Source organism: Loxodonta africana, chromosome 1 (assembly GCF_030014295.1).
Source record: "Loxodonta africana isolate mLoxAfr1 chromosome 1, mLoxAfr1.hap2, whole genome shotgun sequence".
NCBI classification, from domain to species: Eukaryota; Metazoa; Chordata; class Mammalia; order Proboscidea; family Elephantidae; genus Loxodonta; species Loxodonta africana.
This window is the reverse complement of record NC_087342.1, coordinates 230,132,957-230,155,230: the sequence shown is the minus strand read 5'-3', so window position 1 is coordinate 230,155,230 and position 22,274 is coordinate 230,132,957. Positions and strand designations below refer to the sequence as shown.

Genomic DNA, 22,274 nt, shown 5'->3' with positions numbered 1-22,274 from the left:
CACTTGTGGTGTTTCTGTTATAGCAGCAGTAGATATCCAAGATGGTAGCCAAGTGCGTAACCATTTGTGCCACCCAGGGACTCCTGGTATCCCAAGCCCAGACATTTAAACACAACTTCCAAAGTGCTCTCACGGAGATACTTACACTTCATTTAGCAGGTACACATGAAGCCTTCTCATTCTACATGGTCAAAAAAGTCAATGTGGGAGTCAGAATAAAATGTCACATACCTTAAACAATTTTACCTAAAACATATAAAAACATGTTTATTTAATAATAATTTTCTGATGAAAAGCCAGAAGATTACAGGAGTTACCCCATCAGCAGACTAATAAGGCATTGTCTTAAGTTCTTTAAAGTAGAGCAGGAACTTAAAGACACCTGCAAAGCGATCCTATCCTTCCCGTTGTTTAATGATGGCCCCAATCTTACACGTTTGCTTCGACCACATCTAGTTGAACAGCATAATTTTTAGTGGTTCACTTTTATTGAGTTCAACTTAGTTTTCATTAAAATAACTTTCTTTTCACTTATATTTTGTAATTTTACATAGTACTTAAATAATTTCAATAAGAAATAAAAACAGGCACACTCTGTTTTGGAAACACACACACACCTGACTCTTGGTGTCCATACAACTCACCTGTTGCGGCCAGTAGTGAGTCATCTAGCCCAATTGTTCGAGGGCCGTGGGCATCGCTCAGTACACTTTACAGGGGAACTGGAGGATGGCTGTTGACCTGGCAAGTTGTTAAGGTGGGATGTGTATTAAAAAGTTTCTACTGTGTTTATTCTGTCTGGAAACTGTATGGTGTTGTGGAAAAATCACGGTCCTTTGGGTCAAGCAGACCTAGGTTTAAATTCTGTATTGCTTATTTTATCTCAAAGACTTTGGAAAAGTTACTTAATCTTTCTGAATTTATAGAACTTGGTAAGGTATTCATGAGGATTAAGCAAAATCAATTATGAGATTCCGGCACCTAGGTACTCAGTAAAGGATAGCTATTATTATTATTTTTGTGATTATTTACATATTGGTCTTTCCCCCAACAGAAAATCGGACTCACTGTGCTGCTTCCCTGCCTTGCCCTATACCTCAGTGTTTTGCACATAGTAAAGTGCTCAAAAAAAAAAACGCAAAAATCCACAGAAGAAAACCAGTTGCCATCGAGTCAGTTCCTACTCATGGCGACCCCACATGGTCAGAGCAGTACTGTGCTCCATAAGGTTTTCAGTGGCTGTAATCTTTTGGAAGTCAATCTCTAGACCTTTCTTCCCAGGTGCCTCTGGGTGGATTCAAACCTCCAACCTTTCAGTTAGTAGCTGAGTGCTTAACCAATTGCGTCACCCAGGTCCTGCTCCAATAATGCCTGCTAAATTGCATTTGTGAATTTTCACAACTGCATTTCCCTTCTTGATACAGGAATTTGTGATTGATGGGGTACATAGTATCTTCTTTTTCTATGTGGGTACACAAATTCTTTCCAATATTGTTGTCATCATTCATTGTTCTAATTTGTTTGTTTTCACCAATTATTCTTGCTTCAAAACAGATCCAGACAACTTGTTTATTCTTCCTTAGTTTATCTTCCTAATAGTCATAAGCTCGCCAGGCCAAACTTCAAGCCATGACTGCTGTGAGAAAGACTTGAAGACAGGGGAGCTGTCATGAAATGCAAGGAGCAGACTGTGGTCAGTGCATCCCACCCCCTGACCAGTGTCTTAGGATGGAGCCCAAAGAGCTTGGATCTTCCCCTGAGCCCTTCATGCTCTTTGATCTGTCCGTCAACTTTGCCTTCTGTGGTCTGGCATCTATTACTGAGTAACTCGCCTGGCTTGACATTTTTCCAACAGTTTTACATTATGACAGTGCTTTTCAACCTGCGGTGATATGGGCTTCAGGGGACACTTGATGATGTCTGGAGATGTTTGCTTGCTTGTTTTAACAATATTTTACTGTGTTTTTGGTGAAAGTTTACACAGCAAGTTAGGTTCCCCTTTGACAATTTCCAAACAAATTGTATCAGTGACATTAGGTACATTTTTCACATTGTGTTAACATTGTCTTTAATTGCGTTCTGGTTGTTCCATTTCCAGTACTCTAGTTTCCTGGCCTCCTTATCTTCTCATCTTTGCTTTGCATTAAATGTTGACCTTTTGGACTCATTCAGTTGTTTTTTTAGTACAAATAATATCCTTTATTTTGTGTATCACTTTGCTTTTCTGTTAAAAGGTGACCTCAGGTGATAGTTTTGGTTCAAGGTTTAAAGAGCGTCTCAGGGTGATAGTTTCAGGGAGTCCTCTGGTCTCAGGTGGTCCAGTTAGTCTGGCTATTTTTAGGAATTTGAGTTTTGTTCTGCAATTTTCTCCCATTCTAACCAGGATCATCAGTTGTACCCTCAGTTAGATTTTTCAGTAGTGGTAGCTGGGTACCATCTAGTTCTTCCGGTCTCAGGGTAGTTGAGGTCATGGTTCATGTAGGCAATCAGCCTTGTAGACTTGTTTCTTCTCTGTGATTTTGGTAACCTTCTCTTTTGCTCCTGATGAGTAGAGACCAAAAGCTGTATCTTAGATGGCTGCTAGTAAGCTTTTAAGACCCCAGATTTTCCAGAGACATTTGGTTGTCATAACCGAGGGTGGGAATGGGAACTACTGGCATCTATTATGTACTGGCCAGGGATGCAGATAAACATCCTACAAGGACAGGACAGCCCCTTGCAACAAAGAATTATCTGCCCCAAAGTATCACTAGTGCAGAGGTTGACACAGCCCACTCTATGGGATCTGGCCCCTGACCCCAGGCTCCAGCCAGTCATTGGGTAGCCCTGGGCCTTCCTGTCAGCTCAGTCTTCCGGACACTCCGGAACACCACTATCCTTCCTGTGTGACAGGCTCCCCAGGACTGTAAGAAAGTTCCTGAGGGTAGGGACATTGGCTCTATAGCCAACTCATAGCAGTGCTTAGCACCCAGAGGGCAGTCAATCCACAGTTGTTTAGAGAATAACAATGTAACAAGAAGGTTGGAGTATGAAACTGAAATCCTTTCTCTTCCACCTCCGAACTCTAACCTAATGGTGTCAGCTGCTACTAAAAACGTGGTTACTAAATTTCCCAAAGCCTGGATCGAAGGTAAAGTGATCTAGAGAGACTATGCTGGCTTGGCAGCTTTTTCTATCAGGAAACAAAGAAAGGGCATTGGGGGAGAAATAAGAAATGTTTTAGGCTTTAGGCTTTAAAAAGTGTTAGGCTGGGTTCTTTCCCATGTTTGCCCGTTACCCCCTTGCCCTTGGAAAAGGGGGTCCTGGAACCTACTTACCCTGAACATCGGGTTGAAGTCGGACACAGGATCCCACTTTTTCTTGGGACATTTCTGAAGGTGGAGGTACCAGCTGGACTTAAAGGGAGCACGGTGTCAAGTGCCCAGGAAGCAAAGTCTGGGGACACTTCCATTCCAGTTGTCTGTGGCTCTCAAATGGCGTAGAAGATGATCCCACTGGTACCATGATTTCACAAGGAGAAGCATGAATCAGACTGCACTGGTGGCTGCATGACTGATGAAAAAAACCCACACCCAGAAAAGGGGCCCCCCAATCCTTGGTCTCAGTCCTGGATACTCTCACAATTGGGGTGGTCTTCTGGCAGGATGTGGCTGATGACAGAAAGGAAGTCAGAGATGCTTTAATTTGACTATTACTGCCACCCTCTGCCTCTGATCTTCGTTGTTTGTTCAAAAGGGATGTCTCAGGGGCAATTTGAGTCATCATCTGTACAAACAAGAAGTACACCAATTCAGCCTGACTAGCTTAGTTTTGCTCTATGTCCAACTTCACCCCAATGTTCAAGGCACATAAGTTTCATGATCCCCTTTCTCGAAGGGCATAGGGGGAAGGGGCAAATGTGGGAAACAATCCAGTGCAACACTTTTTTCACTAGATCAATCCCTTCATTACAATGACTAATCTGTCCCTGACTTCTGCTGTTTTGTCCTTCAAAATGCCTTCTTCCAGTTCCCATAGCTAGTACACTAAAACGGGCCCTTAGAGACACTGCTCGGAGCCCTAATGTATACAAAACATTACTAACAATGCACAAACACCAGTAGAGAAACTAGATAACTGGGAGCTCCTAAAAATCAAACACTTATGCTCATCCAAAGATTTCGCCAAAAGAGAAAAATTTTTTGACTATGACAAATCCAATCAGCATCTAATCTCTAAAATCTACAAGATACTGCGAAACCTCAACAACCAAAAGACAAAAAGACAACCTGGTTAAAAAATGGGTGAAGGATATGAGCAGGCACTTTACCAAAGAAGACATTCAGGTGGCTAACAGATACATGAGGAAATGCTCACGACCATTAGCCATTAGAGAAATGCAAATCAAAACTACAATGAAATACCATCTCACCCAAACAAGGCTGGTATTTATCCAAAAAACACAAAATAATAAATGTTGGAGAGGTTGGGAGAGACTGGAACACTTATACACTGCTGGTGGGAATGTAAAATGGTACAACCACTTTCAAAATTGATATGGCGCTTCCTTAAAAAGCTAGAAATAGAAGTACCATACAATCCAACAATCCCACTTCTCAGCATATATCCTAGAGAAATAAGAGTCTTCACATGAACAGACGTAAGCACACCCATTTTTATTGCAGCACTGTTTACAATAGCAAAAAGATGGAAGCAACCAAGGTGCCCATCAACGGACGAATGGGTAAACAAATTATGGTATATTCACGCAATGGAATACTACGCAACCATGAAGAACAACGATGAATCTGTGAAACATAACGTGGAGGAATCTGGAAGGCATTCTGCTGACTGAAATTAGTTGCAAATGGACAAATATTGTATGAGACCACTATTATAAGAACTCAAGAAAAGTTTTAAACACAGCAGAAAACATTCTTAGATGGTTACGAGGGTGTGGAGGGATGGAGAGGGGTATTCACTAATCAGATAGTGGACAAGGATTACTTTAGGTGAAAGGAAGGACAACACATAATACAGGGGAAGTCAGCACAAGTGGACTAAACCAAAAGCTAAGAAGTTTCCTGAATACAACCAAACACTTCGGGGACAGGGTAGCAGGGGCGGGGGTCTGGGGACCATGGTTTCAGGGGACATGTAGGTCAAGTAGCATAACAAAGTATATTAAGAAAATGTTCTGCATCCCACTTTGGTGAGTGGCGTCTAGGGTTTCAAAAGCTAGCAAGCGGCCATCTAAGATGCATTAATTAGTCTCAACCCATCTGGAGCAGAGGAGAATGAAGAACACCAAAGACACAAAGAAAATAAGAACCCAAGAGACAGAAAGGGCCACATAAACCAGAGACTACATCAGCTTGAGACGGGAAGAATTAGATGGTGTCCAGCTACCACCAATTACTGCCCTGACAGGGGACACAACAGAGAATCCCTGATGGAGCAGGAGAAAAGTGGGATGCAGACCTCAAATTCCAGTAAAAAGACCAGACTTAATGGTCTGACTGAGACTGGAGGGACCCCAGAGCACGGTCCCCGGACTCTCTGTTAGCCCAAATTAAAACCATTCCTGAAGCCAACTCTTCAGACAAATATTAGACTAGACTATAAGACATAGAATGATACTGGTGAGGAGTGTGCTTCTTAGCTCAAGTAGATACATGAGACTATGTAGGCAGTTCCTGTCTGGAGGCCAGATGAGAAGGCAGAAAGGGACAGGAGCTGGTTGAATGGACATGGGAAATACAGGGTGGCGAGAGGGAGCGTGCTATCACATTGTAGGGAGGGCAGCTAGGGTCACATAACAATATATGTATAAGTTTTTGTATGAGAAACTGACTTGAATTGTAAACTTTCACTTAAAGCGCAATAAACAAACAAAAGCCCCTGGCCCTTAGTACCTCAGGCTGGGATAAATACAACAGCTTCCTGACCAGACTATCTTGCCTAAAAAACTCCTCAGCTAAAATACATATTTTTTTTTTATTGTACTTTTTTTTAGATGAAGGTTTACAGAACAAACTTCTTATTAAACAATTAATACACATATTATCTCATGATATTGGTTGCCAACCCCACAACATGCCAACACTTTCTGCTTCTTGACCTTAGGCTCCCCATTACCAGCTTTCCTGTCCCCTCCCGCCTTCTTGTCCTTGCCCCGGGGCTGGTGTGCCCATTTAGTCTTGTTTTATGCACCTGTCTGATCTTTGTCAGCTAAAGTATTTCTTAGCCTCCTGTTACCAAGCACATCAAACCTATGCTTTGTCTGAGTTTTAAGGACCTCCATAAGTTGTTCCCAATCTGAAGTTCCTCCTTCTCCCCAACACACACCCTTTGTTACACTCCCCTGGCTGTAAACAAGCCTAGTCCTTCTGCTGTGCAGTCATGTGAATGGGTTCCTATTAGAAAGCCCTTCCCATTCTGCTTCCCCGAAGCCTAGTCATCCTGGCAAAGCCTTTGGGGTGGGGGGTGGTGGAAGAAGATAATTAAAAGCTTATGAGCACGTACTACATGTTTCCCTTAATATTTAATAAAGGTCCGACTCACACCAATAACAGTGTAAAAACTTCCAATTTCTACATACCGGAAAGACTTACACAATCCAGGACTTTTGTTTGTTTTTGTATCTGTTGAGAAAGTGAAAGTATTTGACACTTCCAGGCTCTTAGACCATAAGACCCAGGAGGAAAGAAACCTGTTGTATTTATCTTCTCCAGAGCAGTTGGCTCGTAGATGTCACTCTAAACACACAGAAGGTGATTGGTAAGGCTCACTAGTCAAGTTGGTATGAAGTTTGGATTCTAATCTTGACTCTTTTACTTACTGTGTGACCAGGTCAAGCTGCCCAACCTCAGTGAGTCTATTTCTTTAACTGGAGTTAATAAACCAACTCTAGTGGGTGAAAATTTTTTTTTTTTTTTTTTTTAGTGGGTGGGTTGGGGGGTAAAATAAGAGAATGCACGTTAATCCCTCAGGACAGTCGCTGGTACATTGCAGGTGTTGAGGGACGCTGTTATCAGGCAGTTATTGGGAATAAAAGGGGCCTGGCTCTGGCTCTGGCCTGGAGGAGATCCCAAGGTCGGTTACTTTAGCAAAGAAAGGTCACTGGGGGCAGTGGTATGGAAAGAGCCCAGAACCGACTAAAGGGGAACTGGCCCTATTCAGGCACGCTCTTGGGACGACGTCTCCAGCAGCTTGGGCCCGTTTTCCTCGGGGCCAGTGGCAGCCCCCAGTCCTGCCGGAGAGCTCGGAGGCCTCTCCTTTCTGATAGATCACGTGGCCCTGCAGATGCCCAAACAGCGCAGGGCCGCCTGCACCTGCCCGGGAACTGCAAGCCCACCGGCGGGGGCCGCAAACTCAGGGCCCGCGTGCAGCCCGAGGGCCGCGGAGGGTGGGCGCAGAGCCGCGTGGGCCGTAACCAAGTCGCACTCGTAGCGGGGGGACCCCTCCCTCTGGCGACATGCTGTCGAAGTGCGGTTAAAAACGCACAGCAGTTCCCGCAGCCCGCTGGGAAGTTTCCAGCTTTGGCTTTCAAGCGCCCCAGGCCGGGCGCTCGTGGCCAAGCACAGGCGGTGCAGGCCCCGGGTTTCCCCGCGGTTCCCCCTCCGGGCATGTGAGCGGCCCGGGGCGGGGCCTCCCGGAACGGGGGGCGGGCCCTCCCGGAAGGGAGGGGCGGGGCCTCCCGGAGGAAGGGGCGGGGCCCTGGCCGGAGGCCGGCACGCGGCGCTTAAATCTGACGCCAGGCGGCCGACACCTGCGCTTCGGGAGGACGCCCCGAGTGGCTGCGCAGCACCATGTTGTGCCGGGCGGTGGGCAGGTGAGAGGCGCGGGGGGCCGCGCGGCTGCAGCGGCAACGCTGGCACGGGCTCCAAAGGCACGGGGGCCGGCCGGCGGGCGCAGGGAGACGGCGGCGGCGCGGGCGGCGCGGTCCGGCCGGTGCCCGCCCCTCTCCGCCCTCCGCGCCCCGCCGGGCCCGGCAGGGTCACGGGTGTCTCGGCAGGCCGCCTGCGCGGGGCGAGGACAGCTCTCGGGCTGTTATCTCCCGGCCCAAGGACGCGGCCGTTTCCTGAAGCCGGCGTTGCGGTCTCAGAGGGAAGACCGCGGCGATGTAACCGTCCCCGCAGGGCGCATCCTCGCGTCGCTTGCCAGGGCCAAAGGCCGGCAGAGGCTCGCGGTGCGTTCAGGAGGCACGTTTGCTTAGTGGCAGACTTACTGTTTCGGAAAACAGGGTCTGCGCGCGAGAAAGTGCCTGCGGGCTCTTACACGCGTGAAAGCGGACCGCGCGTGTGCAGTGACTCAGTGTGTTTTGTCTTTGCAGCACGAGCAGGCAGCTGATCCCAGCTCTGGGAGCCCTGAGCTCCAGGCAGAAGCACAGCCTGCCTGACCTGCCCTACGACTATGGCGCCCTGGAGCCTCACATTAGCGCTAAGATCATGCAGCTGCACCACAGCAAACACCACGCCGCTTACGTGCATAACTTAAACGTCACCGAGGAGAAGTATAAGGAGGCGCTGGCAAAGGGTACGTGCGACCCTCCCTCACAGAATAGAAACTTTGTTGTTGTTAGGTTCCCCGAGTCGGTTCCAGCTCATAGAGAGCCTGTAATATGTGCAACAGAGCTAAACGCTGCCTGGTCACAGTGGAAATGAGACAGCGCGGGATGTCCCCATACAGAAATGCCTGGCACTGAGGCAGATCCACTCCATGTGTTTACTAATTCTCAGTGCTTCAGGCCTGAAAGTCTCTCACTTTTTTTTTTTTTTTTTTTGGTAATATATCATTGTAGAGTTAGTGCCTCAGTAGGTTTGTATGAACTTCTTTTATGGCCTCAGAAAACTTAGAACCCCTAAATAAATTATAGCTTGTGAATTTTACTATTATGGCTACTAGGAACAGCTGGATTAAGTTGGAGTCTCATTTTTGTTGCAATGTGCCCCTAGCAAGGGTGAATTGCAGAGCTTTCGGAAAGCCGTAATACGTAACTCCTTTTCACATATTGCCCCTGCGTGGTGCAAAGGTTTGTGCTTGACTCCTGACCTAAAGGTTGGTGGTTCATATCCACCCAGCAGCACCACAGAAGAAAGGCTTGGCGATCTGCTTCTGTAAAGCTCACAGCCCGGAAAATCTTTGAGCAGTTGTACTCTGTAACTCACGGGGTTGCCATGAGTTGGAATCAGCTCTATGGCTATGGGTTTGGCTTTTGTGTTTCTTGTGCATATTAACAATTAAAACCTGTTTGTATTATGTAATGTGCTCCTGGGAAATGTCTCTGGGGTCTCCATTTGCAAGATGGCTGAGAGAGCCTTTCCACTTGTGGCCCAGACACAGGGTACACAGGTGCCCTTGTGTGCCAACGTAGCTACTCATTTGCCTCCAAAGTTGGGTTCCTCACCAATCCTTCCAGTGGAAGTGGGGGAATGGAGTGCTGCTGTCAACGGCCAAGGTTTGTCTTTCTGAACCACGCTGCCTGGACAAGAGGTGGGAGGAGCTTGACAACCTTTGTCTCCTTTTCCAAGTCGCCTATAGCTACCGGGCCAGCTGTCTCAAGCAGTGGCCGTGGCAGCACTGATAGCAGGAGACTAAAGGAGGGTTAATATCTTCTTGACTGCCTGCCTTGTGATAGCACTTGTGGCCATTGTCCTTGTCTTAGGGACTGATGGGACGGGAATCCAGCCTAGGAGTTGGAGAGTCTGGAGCGCACGTGCTCCCAGTATATCCTGTACAGCTCCCTGCCCTGTGAAGCTTCCTAGGTAGCCCTTCTGTCTCTTTCTGTGGGAGAGGAGGAGGCAAGGAGTTAGCATTATGATCATTACCAAAAAGCTACAGCTGTTAACCAAAACGTTGGCAGTTCACATCTACCAGGTGTTCCTTGGAAACCCTATGGGGCAATCCTACTCTGTCCTGTAGGGTCGCTATGAGTTGGAATCGACCCAATGGCAACTGGTTTGGTTTTGTTTGGTTTAACTGTGGACTGAGTGAGGCCCTTTAGACTTGATGTATTTCTGGAATTGATCCAGGGGTCAGAATTCACAAGGAAAACATCCTTTTTTTTTTTTTTTTATTGTGCTCTAAGTGGAAGCTTACAAATCAAGTGAGTCTCTCATACAGAAATTTGTATTCACCTTGCTATGTACTCCTAGTTGCTCCCCCCCAATGAGACATCACACTCCTCCTGTCCACCCTGTATTCCCCGTGTCCATTCAACCAGCTTCTGTCCCCCTCTGCCTTCCCATCTCCCCTCCAGACAGGAGCTGCTCAGATAGTCTCATGTGTCTACTTGAGCCAAGAAGCTAACTCCTTTCTGGTATCATTTTCTGTCTTATAGTCCAGTCCAATCCCTGTCTGAAGAGTTGGCCTTGGGAATGGTTCCATTTAGGTCAACAGAAGATCTGGGGACCATGACCTCTGGGGTCCCTCCAGTCTCAGTCAGACTATTAAGTCTGGTCTTTTTACTAGAATTTGAGGTCTGCATCCTATTGCTATCCTGCTCCATCAAGGATTCTGGAAAATATCCTTTCTTGTAGGAAACTGAAAGAGGCCCGTGTCTATTTACTAATATTTGTAATTCAATTAAAATGTAATAATGGAGTTATTTTTTTAAAAAAGGGCTCAACTAGCAAAAGCAGTAGTATGTGGAGTTTTTGTGTTTGGGGGCATGTATGGGAATACTATGTTTTAATGTTTCTGTACAGAGCTGTATTGTATTCCTCCATCTTTTGATCAGTGGCTTGCACAAGGTATATAACTACATGGTTAAGAAATATATTTCTCAATGTGTTTTTACTAAATTCCAAAACAAAACAAAAAATCCCAAAAGTCCTAGACTTACGAAATTTGAGTGGTTTTCAGACAGTGACGTCTTGTTGACTAGTGGCATCTAGTGGGAACACGTAGTACCTCAGCCTGAAGAGGAAGTTGCCACATTTGGGAAGCTTTGCTTGTGATGGCCAGGAACCCTGACTACAGGGAAGGGCTCCATGATTAAGGAAATGACAAATGTGTGAAGGGTGTGGTAATGTTGGGAGGCTGGGGGAATGTCACAGTTGTGAAAGTATTTCTTCTGTAGCAACATCTGATGCCCATGAACCTGTCCAGTGTTTCAGAAACAGCTTGATTTCAGCTCTTTTCTTGTAGAATCAAAGCTTTACTTGTTTAGTGAAAGCTACTGGGAAAAAAAAGCTTTACATTATTGAAGTATATTGTTTATAAGGTAATAAGTACCTACAGAGTTTTCCTTTATTTAAAAAAACGTAAGTTTGGAAACCCTGGTGGCATAGTGGTTAAGTGCTATGGCTGCTAACCAGAAGGCTGGCAGTTTGAATCCACCAGGCGCTCCATGGAAACTCTGTGGGGCAGTTCTACTCTATAGGGTAAGGTAGATGGCCCTGGGTTTTTTTTTTTTTTTTTTTTAATTAATTAAAAAGTTAAATTTCTAGGCTTGAAATCTTGGGAAAAAAGAATGTAAATAAAATAACATCATCCATAATCTCATCGTATGTAACTAGCAAATACTTTTTAGATAAAATTACTTAACTTTTGCTGGATTTATCAGAGGTAAAAAGAAACTAGTGAAACCAAAGAAAAAGTTGAACTTCAGAAAAGTGGTCTTAAAAATAGATATTAAGACCTCAAAACTTCTATTAAAATTTTAAAGTAATTATGTAAGCTTTTCATTTAAGATGAAGTTATTAAACTATTTATGAATAAGCATATTTCTTTCCTATTAGAAAAATGTAGTTACTGTTGATTTATTAAAAAATATGAAATATACATTTATTTTCAGGATGACTCTCCTAGAAAAATTAATAGGGCAACACTGACTTGTAAGAAAATTAATTTGTAAACATAGCAAAAAAAAAAAAAAGTTGGTATCTGTAAAAAACAAGAATACAAACAAACAAAAAGACCCCAAGAAATTTAAGAGATTATCTGTGTATTTAGATTATCGCACAGTTCTCTTTACCTTTCTGAATTGCTGAACAGCTGGAGGTTTGGCTTTGTTGTTTCAGAAAGCAGCATTTCTTACATGGGTTTTAATGTACATTTTAGGAACAGAAGTGGAGAGCTTTTTCCACTATGTGATCTCCATGAGGGTGGCACTTACGATTAGTGGTTCTTTGTGTCCTTCACATTGCCTCTCTTGGTATCTTGTGAATAAGGAGCGCTCAGTATCGAGCAAGAGAATTTCCATTTTTCCTAACAGATCAGGTAATGTGCAACTTCTTGAAGGCCTAGGAAAAAAATTTGTTTGGCCTACTTATTTAGCCTGATAGAAAGTCTTTTTGGTTTGCATTTACTTTTCCCAGTATTTTGGGAATACATTCAGTATTTCAAATATGAAGTTTTTTTTTTTTTTTTTTTAAACTATAGCTACCAGAGAATTGGTATGGTTTTTTTCATAGAAACTAAATTTAGTCAGTCATCTACTCAATCAACAAATATCTATTGAGTGTCTACAATATACGACGCAGTATTTTAGGCCTGAGGATATAGCAGTGACTGAAAAGTCATTACATTCTAGCAGGGGGAGACAGGTAAGTAAACATGTCGTACGCAGATGGTTATAAGCCGTATCAAGAAAAATAAAGTAGGGAGGGGGTGGTGGGGAATTGCCCATTCATACACCTTGGTCAGGGAAGGCCTGGGGTAAGGTGACCTTCCAGTAGAGACTGGAAGGAAAAATGAGGGAGTGAACCATGAGGGTACCCGGGGGAAGAGTTTCAGAGAAAGGCGACAGTGATTGGTCAGAGCCCTAAGCTGGGAGCATACTTGGTTTTTCCTGTAAGTGCAAGGAGACCAGTGTGCCTGCATTTGGGTGAGGAGGGGATAGGAACCAGGAGATGCAGTCAGAGGTCACAGAGGGTCCGATGGTGTGCAACTTAGTAGCTGATTGTAAGGAGTTGGGGTTCACTCTGAGTGAGCAGGGAGCCTTTGGAGGGGCCTATATAGAGGAGTGCCATGGTTGGCTTGGGTTCTTAGAGGATCCCTCTGGCGGCTGGGCTGAGACGAGACCATGGGGGGCAGATGTGGGAGGTGAGGAGACAGTTGCACCAGCGCAGGTGGGAGGTGCTGGTGGTCTGGGCCAGAGGGGCGGCAGCACAGGCAGGAAGGTGCAATGGGATTCTGGGCACGTTTCGAAGGTAGAGCTGGCTTTGTTGGTGGGTTAGATATAAGGTGTGTGAGTGGAGACGTCACAAATGACCTCAAGGAATCGAAAATGTCCTGAGAAATGGGGTGGCATTACTGAGAGGAGAAGGCCACAGGATGAGTAAGCTTGGTGGGGGGCGAGGGGGGGGAGGAGGATCAGAAGTTCAGTTTTGAATACGTTGGGCTTCTTGTTAATGTAACAGTGAAATATTCCCCAGTGAAATGCCTTTGAAGATGAGAGTTGAAAAATTTCCCTAGAGTCTGTATATTGAGCCATACATTTTAGCATTCTATTATGTTCTACCTTTGTTCTCTTAATTACTTCATTTTTGAAATCTTTCCTGTGTAAGGAAACCTTGAGCTTCTTAGAGGTCGAGAGTGAATTTTCTCTGACCTCTGCAACCTGCTTACAACTGGAAATCAGCTGGGACAAATCATTTTAGGAGGGTCTTTTTTTTTTTTTTTGGAGAATTCTGAACTTGTGATATTTCAGGACAACAGGGATGCTATAGATGAGCTGGTCCAGTTATCTGACATTTTACAAAGACTAGTGAGTGTGTAGAATGGTAGAAAAGGTAGGAATTTTAAAACTGTGTTTGTATTTTAACATTTCAGGTGATGTCACAGCCCAGGTAGCTCTCCAGCCTGCGCTGAAGTTCAATGGCGGAGGTCATATCAATCATAGCATCTTCTGGACAAACCTGAGCCCTAATGGCGGTGGAGAACCCAAAGGTTGGAATACACTGATGCTCCTTATCTACGTTTTGTGCATAACGGGAACGATTGTTGATTTTCTGGGGACCTTAATTCTCTCTGATGTCTCAGTAGTGGCATTTTTTCCATAACAAGCACAATAAAGTAACTTCTGAAGGAGCATAAGTAAGGATGGATAATGCGTTCAGTAGCTATATCAGCAGACCTGACATACACACACACATATTTAATATACCTGCAATGTCAACTTCCGGTTTAAGTGTACTGTACCTCATGTTAGGGAAAGACCAACACTAAAAAAATATAATTTTTTAAAAAAGGTGGACTTTTAAAACTGTAGGACCTGGAGTAAGATACTTAACCATTTTATACCTTAGCTTTTTTCATTTATATGGTATAAGTATAATAATAGGACTATTTTAAGAATTAAATTATTATACATAGAGCTTAAAATAGTTCCCTTTTGCTGTTAATTCACTGTTTTTCTTAACTGTGAAGCCAATTGTCCAGAAAATTGGGTTTTCCAGGTGTTTCTTTTAAATTGCAGGTAAGAGGGGAACACAGAGCTGGATGGTCTTGTTTTCTACTTGTTTATAAACTTTCCATGTAGCTTGTGAGGTCAGACCCAAGGAGTCCCTTCCTCATCCCAGGGAAGGCATGGGGCATAAACCTAGCTCTCCTCCTTTGTTTTTAGGCTCCTTGCTCATATCTTAAGTTTCTGTTGTTTTTTTTTTTTTTTTTGCTTTCAGTCAGTGTTGTAGCAGGCAGCCTATTTTAAGCATCTGAAATAAGCAATTTCATTTTGAGGTAATGATGAACAAGGAAGTAAGTACGTGAGGCTGGACAGTTTGTTTTCTCTGAGTTAGGTCTTCAGACCATGACTTAGTACTTTAGAAATCTGTGAGTTGCTGGAATATCACATGTCCACATTCAACCAAAAAGTTTTGGTACTGTGCTATTTTGTATAATCTGTTCCACTTTATTCCAGCATTTGTGCCTATGATTAATGGATACCTTTAAACCAGTGGTATAAAAGGGTAGTATTTTTGGCCCAGTTGATGTAGTTGATATGCTCAACCTGGTATTATATTCTGGATTGCTACAGAATAAAACGGTTGTAGCTCTTAAAGTGTACCTTTAGTTCAGTAATAGAAGAGAAAACCACTCTTTTTAAAACATTGTAATCTATAAGGTAGAAAGATCTAGGCTGCTTTGGAGAAGAATCCCATAACGACTATCACTTTATTCCCAAATTGGGACATAGAGCAGATAGGGGAGAAGTCAAAGTGAAATTTTCTATGGGGGAGGGGAGCTAGTAGAAACGATGATTTCTTTCCTGATGAAAATAGCAGAGGGAGTGGAGAAATCCCTCTGACCCTTCATTAAAAAAGCACATTAATTTACATTTTGAAGCCTTCGAGTCCTGGCATCAGGACGGTAGAACACTGGTATAACACAGGCTCACCGGGCTATGGTATGTCTTCTGTGTGCTGTTGTCTAGTTGTAATATTTTCACATCTGTAATGTAATATTGTAACCTGAAATCTGTTTACATATGGTATCTTTGGATTTTTTGTTTTTTCAATAGGGGAGTTGCTGGAAGCCATCAAACGTGACTTTGGTTCTTTTGCGAAGTTTAAGGAGAAGTTGACAGCCGTGTCTCTTAGCGTTCAAGGTTCAGGCTGGGGTTGGCTTGGTTTCAACAAGGAGTGGGGACACTTACAGATTGCCGCTTGTTCAAATCAGGATCCGTTGCAAGGAACAACAGGTTAGATGTGAAAACTGTTAGACGACTTTAGGAGAGAGAGTTTATTACAAGGAATTTAACTAGGAACAAGGGAAATTCACTGTGTTTAAACTTACCATGGCCATGTAATAATTTGAGGAAATCTTAACAGATGATAAAAATCAAAAACCAAAGCTGCTGCCGTGGAGTTGATTCCGACTCACAGCGACCCTATAGGACAGAGTAGAACCACCCTATAGGGTTTCTGAGGAGCAGCTGGTGGCTTTGAACTGCCGACCTTTTGGTTATCAACCATAGCTCTTAACCACTGCACCACTAGGGCACCTAACAGATGATACTCAAGGTCTTTCGTGTACACGAAAATGCTGTTAAAGTCCTTGACATTTTGTAAGCGTGCATAATTGACCAAAAAAAAAAGTTTTAATATAATCTCTACTTCATTCTGCAGAGAATTGGCGTCAGTTCACATGGTACGTGCACTAAAGTAAAAATAGAGTAGATAAACAAGAGCAAGGAAAGGAAACCCAAGCTCACCCTGGCCTCAGAGTTTGTACTCTCATTCCTTTGGCTGAGCACTGCCTTTCAAACTTGTTTTTGTGGTAAAACTGGGACTAGGACTCAAGTTCCCAGATTGCTGCCTTCATTTGGTATATGAAAATATTTTGCTTAGAAGCTCCTGGCTGGGTTCACCAAATCTTTTTTTTTTCATGTTGAGCCAAATCGAATTAGAAGCTGTTTAGAAGATGTCATTTAAAAGCATGGGACTAGAACTATAAGGCAGCCAGCAATTAGCTGGAACTTTGGTCCACCAAAACATCAGCAGTTCGAATCCACCAGGCACTCCTTGGAAACCCTATGGGGCATTTCTACTCTGTCCTATAGGGTCAATACGAGTCAGAATCAACTCAACGGCAACAAAGTTTTTATTATGGTACCATAGTTAGTTGATTTTCCCAAGTCTGTCTTAATTTACTATTCCGTATCACATTTTCTTCCAAAGAATAAATTTTAAAATACTTTTAATGGGAATATTTATTCTTACACAGATTTCCTCCTTATATAAGAAACTGAAAAATGAATGAGAGTGTTGTAACAGATAATTTTGTGTGCATAGGATAACTAAAGTTTGAATTAAGAAGATGCGTTTCGGTTGAAATTCATAGTGTTTGCTTTTTCTTCTTCTTTCCCTGTAGGGCTTATCCCACTGCTTGGGATTGATGTGTGGGAGCATGCTTACTACCTTCAGTATGAAAATGTCAGACCCGATTATCTGAAAGCTATTTGGAATGTCATCAACTGGGAGAATGTCAGTGAAAGATACATGGCTTGCAAAAAGTGAAACATTAGCATTCTACTGTGTAAGTCAAGGTCTTGATGATGATTTTTGCAGTAGTGTAGAGTATTACGATATATTAATAAGCTGCTTTATGGTGTATCATTTCTTAAATGTTGCTTATTCAGATATTTGATAAGCAGAATTTAATGCTATGAATATTTTATCGTTTTGAAATTTTGTTATCGGGCAATTGTAAGAATACTGAATGCTTTGTATGATTTAATGTTTTGATTTGAACATTTTGTTCAGAAAGCTAAGATAGCCTAACCAAAAACCAAACCCGTTACTGTCGGGTGAATTCCAACTCATGGCAAAGATAGCCTAAGAGATTATAATTGTCATCATGAAAACCATCAAAAATATTTCATCCCAAGATAATTGGGGCCTGTAGGGAAGTCTTTCTAATCCTGTTCTGTTGCAATTGTAGAAAATCTTGTCTTGCCCCAGCTTGACAATAAAACCCACCTGAGGGAAATTACTCAATTTTCTATTGAAAATCGCTCTTTTCTGTAAGTAGCCCTCAGCCTACTATAGCTTCTGGTCTTTGTTGTGTATCCTGTAACCCAGTGGTCTTTGTTGTGTATAGCCACCTGTTTCACAGGGTTAACGTATTTAAAAAAACTATAGCTTGATTGCTAATTGAGAACTGCTTTATTATAAAAAGTTGTGTTTTTGAATTTTTCAAATATAAAAATGTAGAAATATATGTATAAAACTGTACAAAGTGGACAAATTTGGGCCTCGTTGATAAAATCAGTGACAGGTTAGACCACAGATATTTCCTGATGCCCCCTTCCTGAGCATTGCTGGGTTCCAGGACGGCCTTCTCCAGGAGGGCAAACTGGCCTCAGGGTGAGGCTGGCAGCACATCTCCCTCAGAGACAGTGGTTTTCAAAGACTTGCTTTTTGAGTTATTCAGTCTTTTTTATTGTTTTTCATTTTCTTTTTTTTTAAATATACAGTCACTATAGAAACTTTATATTGTGTTGTTTTTCAGTAAAGGAAAGATACATCCATAAGATAGTGACACAGCATGTCAGGTTATGTTCCTGTTCAGTTTCTGCAAGTTGAGCTGCGATTCTGTAAATGTAGGAGGGACCCTTTTTGTATTTGGTTAACAGTGTCACGCATTTCCCCATGTCGTTCATCATCTTCTGGATTGTTTTAGTTGATGCAGGATATTCTGTCCCTTGGACATTTTCTGATCTGTGTTATTGGCCGTCTGCTACTAGATATTTTGCTTGTTTCCAATTGTTATTATAAAGAACACTATTGGAATATTCTCTATATAGGTTTTCTTCTAAACCTGTTTAGTAACAGGATGGCTTCCCAACTCCATATTTCTATTTTTAATTTCCCCCAACTTAATTTTTCTATTTTTTTAATGGAAAAATGGAGTAACTTAGAAGTTTCAATATTGAAGACTGAAGTTTTTAAAAAAAATTCGAGACACTTTTAGAATTCAATTAGGAAAGTATTCAGAGTTGTCAGCAGCGCTGATGAGACTATTGGTAACTGTGCACACGCACGTTTGTGTGTTGAAAAACTAGAGACTGTGACTGCCGTTGTGTATCTACCACAGGCGTGACTTACATGGAGCTCAAATGGGAGTCACGTGATTACACTTGTCTCTAGAAACAGTGTTTAAACAGACCCCCAGTAAGCTAGGGGCCTTCCAAAAGATGGGCTTTTGAATACAGGAAGCAGTCTGCTAGGTCATGGTTCATATGCAGCTAACAAACACGCAGAGACTACTGATTTATCTGAACGTTTTTGGCTCCTACTAAGCTTTGTGATTTTAAAAATAATATAGAAATTTCTATGGGCCTCTATTCTTGCTTTGACTTTTTTTTTGTTTTGTTTTAAGCTTTGTGATTTTAAAAATATTCAGTATAGAAATTTCTATGGGCCTCTATTTTTGCTTTGACTTTATATTGAGAGAATGGTAGAAAGGAGGAGGAAAGCACGCTGCTTCAGGAGAGCATTTTCCTTCCCGTGGGATAGGCTTATTTAAGACATCAAGGTCATTGACAAACTAAAGATTGTAATCATCCAGTGGAAAAACGAGAACTTAGGATTCTGCGTAGGCCTGTCTTCATAACAGAAGAGAGAAGTAGAATCGCAGTTTCTTCTGAAAGAACAAGTATGGTCATCCGGGGGGGTGTTTGTGAGCGCCGCAGCAGCGCCTGCCTGCCCGCGTCACGGATGTGCTGGAAGAGCCTCAGGGTGACACATGCTGAAAGGTCAAGGACGCAGAACAACTCCTGCCTTTGAAATAGTATTGTGGCTTAAACTGTAGCGTAATAATTAAACGCTTGTGTTGAGAAATTACAACTTTATTCCATGCTCAAATTCATGATCTTAAAATGAGGTTTGAATTTCTATTGAGCACTTTTTAAAAAGTGACATGGAAACAATAAAATTTAGATTGATGCGTGCTGTGAATCATCTAAAACTAGGTATAAATATAAGTTTTATCTTCTGTTTAATTTCAGGGGAACTACTATTTAGAAAAACTATTTTATAAATTACTGTTCCTCATTACCAGTCATACCCTTATGATCCCAGCAAACTAACGTCCTGTCTCCTGAGGTATGCATCAAACCAAGCACACACTAAAGGTCCTATAAGGTTCTGGAGCATTTTCATTTAATCGTTCATTAAAGAAACATTTTCCTACTGTAAATGACATGTTTTGACTGTTAATAAAATAATCTATCAAGCATCCTAAGAAGTCTGCATTCTGTGTGTGTGTGTGTCAGAACACTAATCCTTTAATGCTTTATCTTTTTACTCTTTTTCTGTGGGAAAGGAATAATAGAGTGGAAATTTTATTCCTAAAATTCCTAAAGTCCAGAAGGAGTATAAACTATAGCTCTGGTCATGTCTGTAAACAACCATCTGATATATAAAAGCATAATATTTCATGTACTGAATTATAAAGTCTTCATATCATAATATCTTAGAACATTAACCACACATGGACCTTGGCCTGAATTTGTCCCACATAACATTCTGGACTGGTGGTATTTTACTCCCACTAATAATTGGGAGGTAAGGCACCTTTCCTCCCAATTATCATAGGCACCTTTCCTCCCTGGCTTACTGGTACTAGGAAGGGGAAGGAGAGTGAGGTTGGCATGACCTGTGTTGGGTACAGTCACGCCTTCTGCTCTTAGTTCCATGAATACTTGTTACAGTAATGCCCTCAAGATGCTTCTGGAACATGTTTAAAGGAAGTTATGACTGCCCCTGTTTAATCAAAGGGAAAGAACTGAAGGTTCTGAGTTCCTGCTGTATGCTAGTCATTTTACTCAGTGTGTCCTGTAGTCACCCCAGGACCTCTCAACGCACAGCGTAGTGGTAACTCTGTGTGTGTCTTTGCCCCCACCAACACTCCACACAGGCCCAGGCCATGAGATCCTTGCTCATTTATGTGTCTTTAGTAGCTAACACAATTTTGGGCCCATATTCAAATATTTTTATTTAATGATGTGGTTGAATACATTATAATACGCCCAAGCAAATACAAGCTCCCTTGTTTTCATCAACGAGTAGCTCAGAAGTTAACATGAAAACCACCAAGAGGTTTGACAGCCTGGGTTTGAACCACCCACCTTTCAGTTAGCAGCTGAGCACTTAACCACTGCGCCACCAGGGCTTCTTGCTAGTTGTGACCGTGAAGGCCTTAGGCTTGCTGCCCTACCTGCTGCTTGCCTTTGTGTGGTACGGCAAGAACCGTGTGTTAGGTTCTGGGCAGCCTGGTCCTGGTGCTTCCACTAAGTGCCTGCCTGTGTGACACTGGTTGACATGCCTGTCGTGGGTCCTGCTCTTGTGGTGGAAAGGATTTGGGTGAGGATCTGGAGGTGTCAGCTCTAGTGTTGTATGGTTTTACCTGTGTATTGACAATGGTGGGTAAATGGACACTGACGGTATTAAATGGTTATGTCATTTACAAAAGACGTATGACTTATATCCTTTAAGCAAGGGTTCTTCACCCAGTAGAATACTTGCTGGGAGTGTTCAAAGCTGGCACCATCTTGCACTGGGGCTCAAGGAAGATGCCAGGTGGAAACAACAGCCACCACCACAAAAACACAACAAATGAGTCTTGGAGCTCTCAGTTCCCCTCAGCATTTAAAGGCTATGAGAAGCAGCAGTTCAGAACGCCTTATATCTGTTTATAGGGAGGTGGTGCAGCATAGTTCTGGAGCCAGAAGGCCTGGGCGTAGCTCTCTCACTAAGCGTGTTCTTGGTTACTGTAAATGCCAGCTGCTGTATCGCAGCACCGCCACTCGCCATTGAGTTGATTCTGACTCATGACAACTCAGTGTGTGCTGCTATACTAACCAAACCCAACCCAACCCCCTGCCGCGACTCACAGCGACCCTACAGGACAGAGTAGAACCATCCCATAGAGTTTCCAAGGAGCGCCTGGTGGATTCAAAATGCCAACCTCTTGGTTAGCAGCTGAAGTACTAAACCGCTACACCACCAGGGTTTCTGCTGCTCTACTAAGACCTGCTAAATGTGCACTCCACTACCCGCCTGACAGTGTGTACTTGTGTGTTGCTCTGAGGCTGGAAGCTATGCCACTGGTATTTCAAATACCAGCAGAGTCACCCATGGTGGACAGGTTTCAGCCGAGCTTCCAAACTAAGACAGACTAGGAAGAATAAGTCTGGTAATCTACTTCCAAAAATCAGCCAATGAAAACCCTCTGGGCCACAACAGAACTTTGTCCAATATTGTGCTGGGAGATAAGCCCTCTAGGTTGGAAGGCACTCAAAATACATGGTGTCTGTAACAATGGATTCAGGCATACCAATGACTGTGAAGATGGCGCAGAATGGGGCAATGTTTTGTTCTGCTGTACATGGGGTCTCCATGAGTTGGAGTGGACTCCCGTAGTTGGCTGTCTGATATAGTACCCTGCTTATTCTTTCAGGGAACAACTTCTTTTCATCCCTCAGGGCTTGGTAAGCCTATCACTGCTCTGCCGCCTCCTTTCCATGTTGGTCCATGGGGTGGGCTCTCAACACAAACTAGTCAAGATCTCCATTTTTTTTTGTTGTTGTTGTTAAAACATGATAAGTTTGGGGATAGGCTTGTGACTCAAACTGGATCAATCAGAATCTTCCCTAAGACTCATTATATGGACAGTGGGGAAAAGCGTTTTCCTCTTTCTTTGGACTCCTGTACAGCAGGGACTGCACGGTGGTGGCCCTTATTCAGTGGTGTAGAACAAGTTGGCTGCAGAAGATGATAAATGGAGAAAGGAAGAGCTCAGAGATGGAAAGAGGCAGAGCCCAAGGCCACTGTTTGGGTTTCTGA

At 43.2% G+C, this 22,274-nt stretch overlaps 1 protein-coding gene across 2 annotated transcripts; it reads left to right on the top strand.

Annotated features, from left to right (window-relative positions):
- Positions 1-7,697: 7,697 nt before the first annotated feature.
- SOD2 (superoxide dismutase 2) lies at positions 7,698-19,674 on the top strand. Of its 2 annotated transcripts, XM_064292927.1 has the most exons (6): positions 7,698-7,813; positions 8,315-8,517; positions 13,759-13,875; positions 15,446-15,625; positions 16,798-16,962; positions 19,436-19,674. In XM_064292927.1, exons 1-5 carry the CDS (start codon positions 7,791-7,793, stop codon positions 16,941-16,943), a joined length of 669 nt encoding a protein of 222 aa, XP_064148997.1. In that variant the 5' UTR covers positions 7,698-7,790; the 3' UTR covers positions 16,944-16,962; positions 19,436-19,674. The 2 variants fall into 2 exon arrangements, with proteins under 2 accessions (XP_064148997.1, XP_064148989.1); XM_064292919.1 differs by having other exon boundaries at positions 16,798-19,674.
- Positions 19,675-22,274: the final 2,600 nt, after the last annotated feature.

Bases quoted from the DNA above. Each gene is read 5' to 3' on its own strand.
- SOD2 (XM_064292927.1), top strand. From the start codon at position 7,791: ATGTTGTGCCGGGCGGTGGGCAG. The intron at 7,814-8,314 runs GTGAGAGGCGCG...TTGTCTTTGCAG, and splicing joins TTGTGCCGGGCGGTGGGCAG to CACGAGCAGGCAGCTGATCC. The intron at 13,876-15,445 runs GTTGGAATACAC...TTTTTTCAATAG, and splicing joins TGGCGGTGGAGAACCCAAAG to GGGAGTTGCTGGAAGCCATC.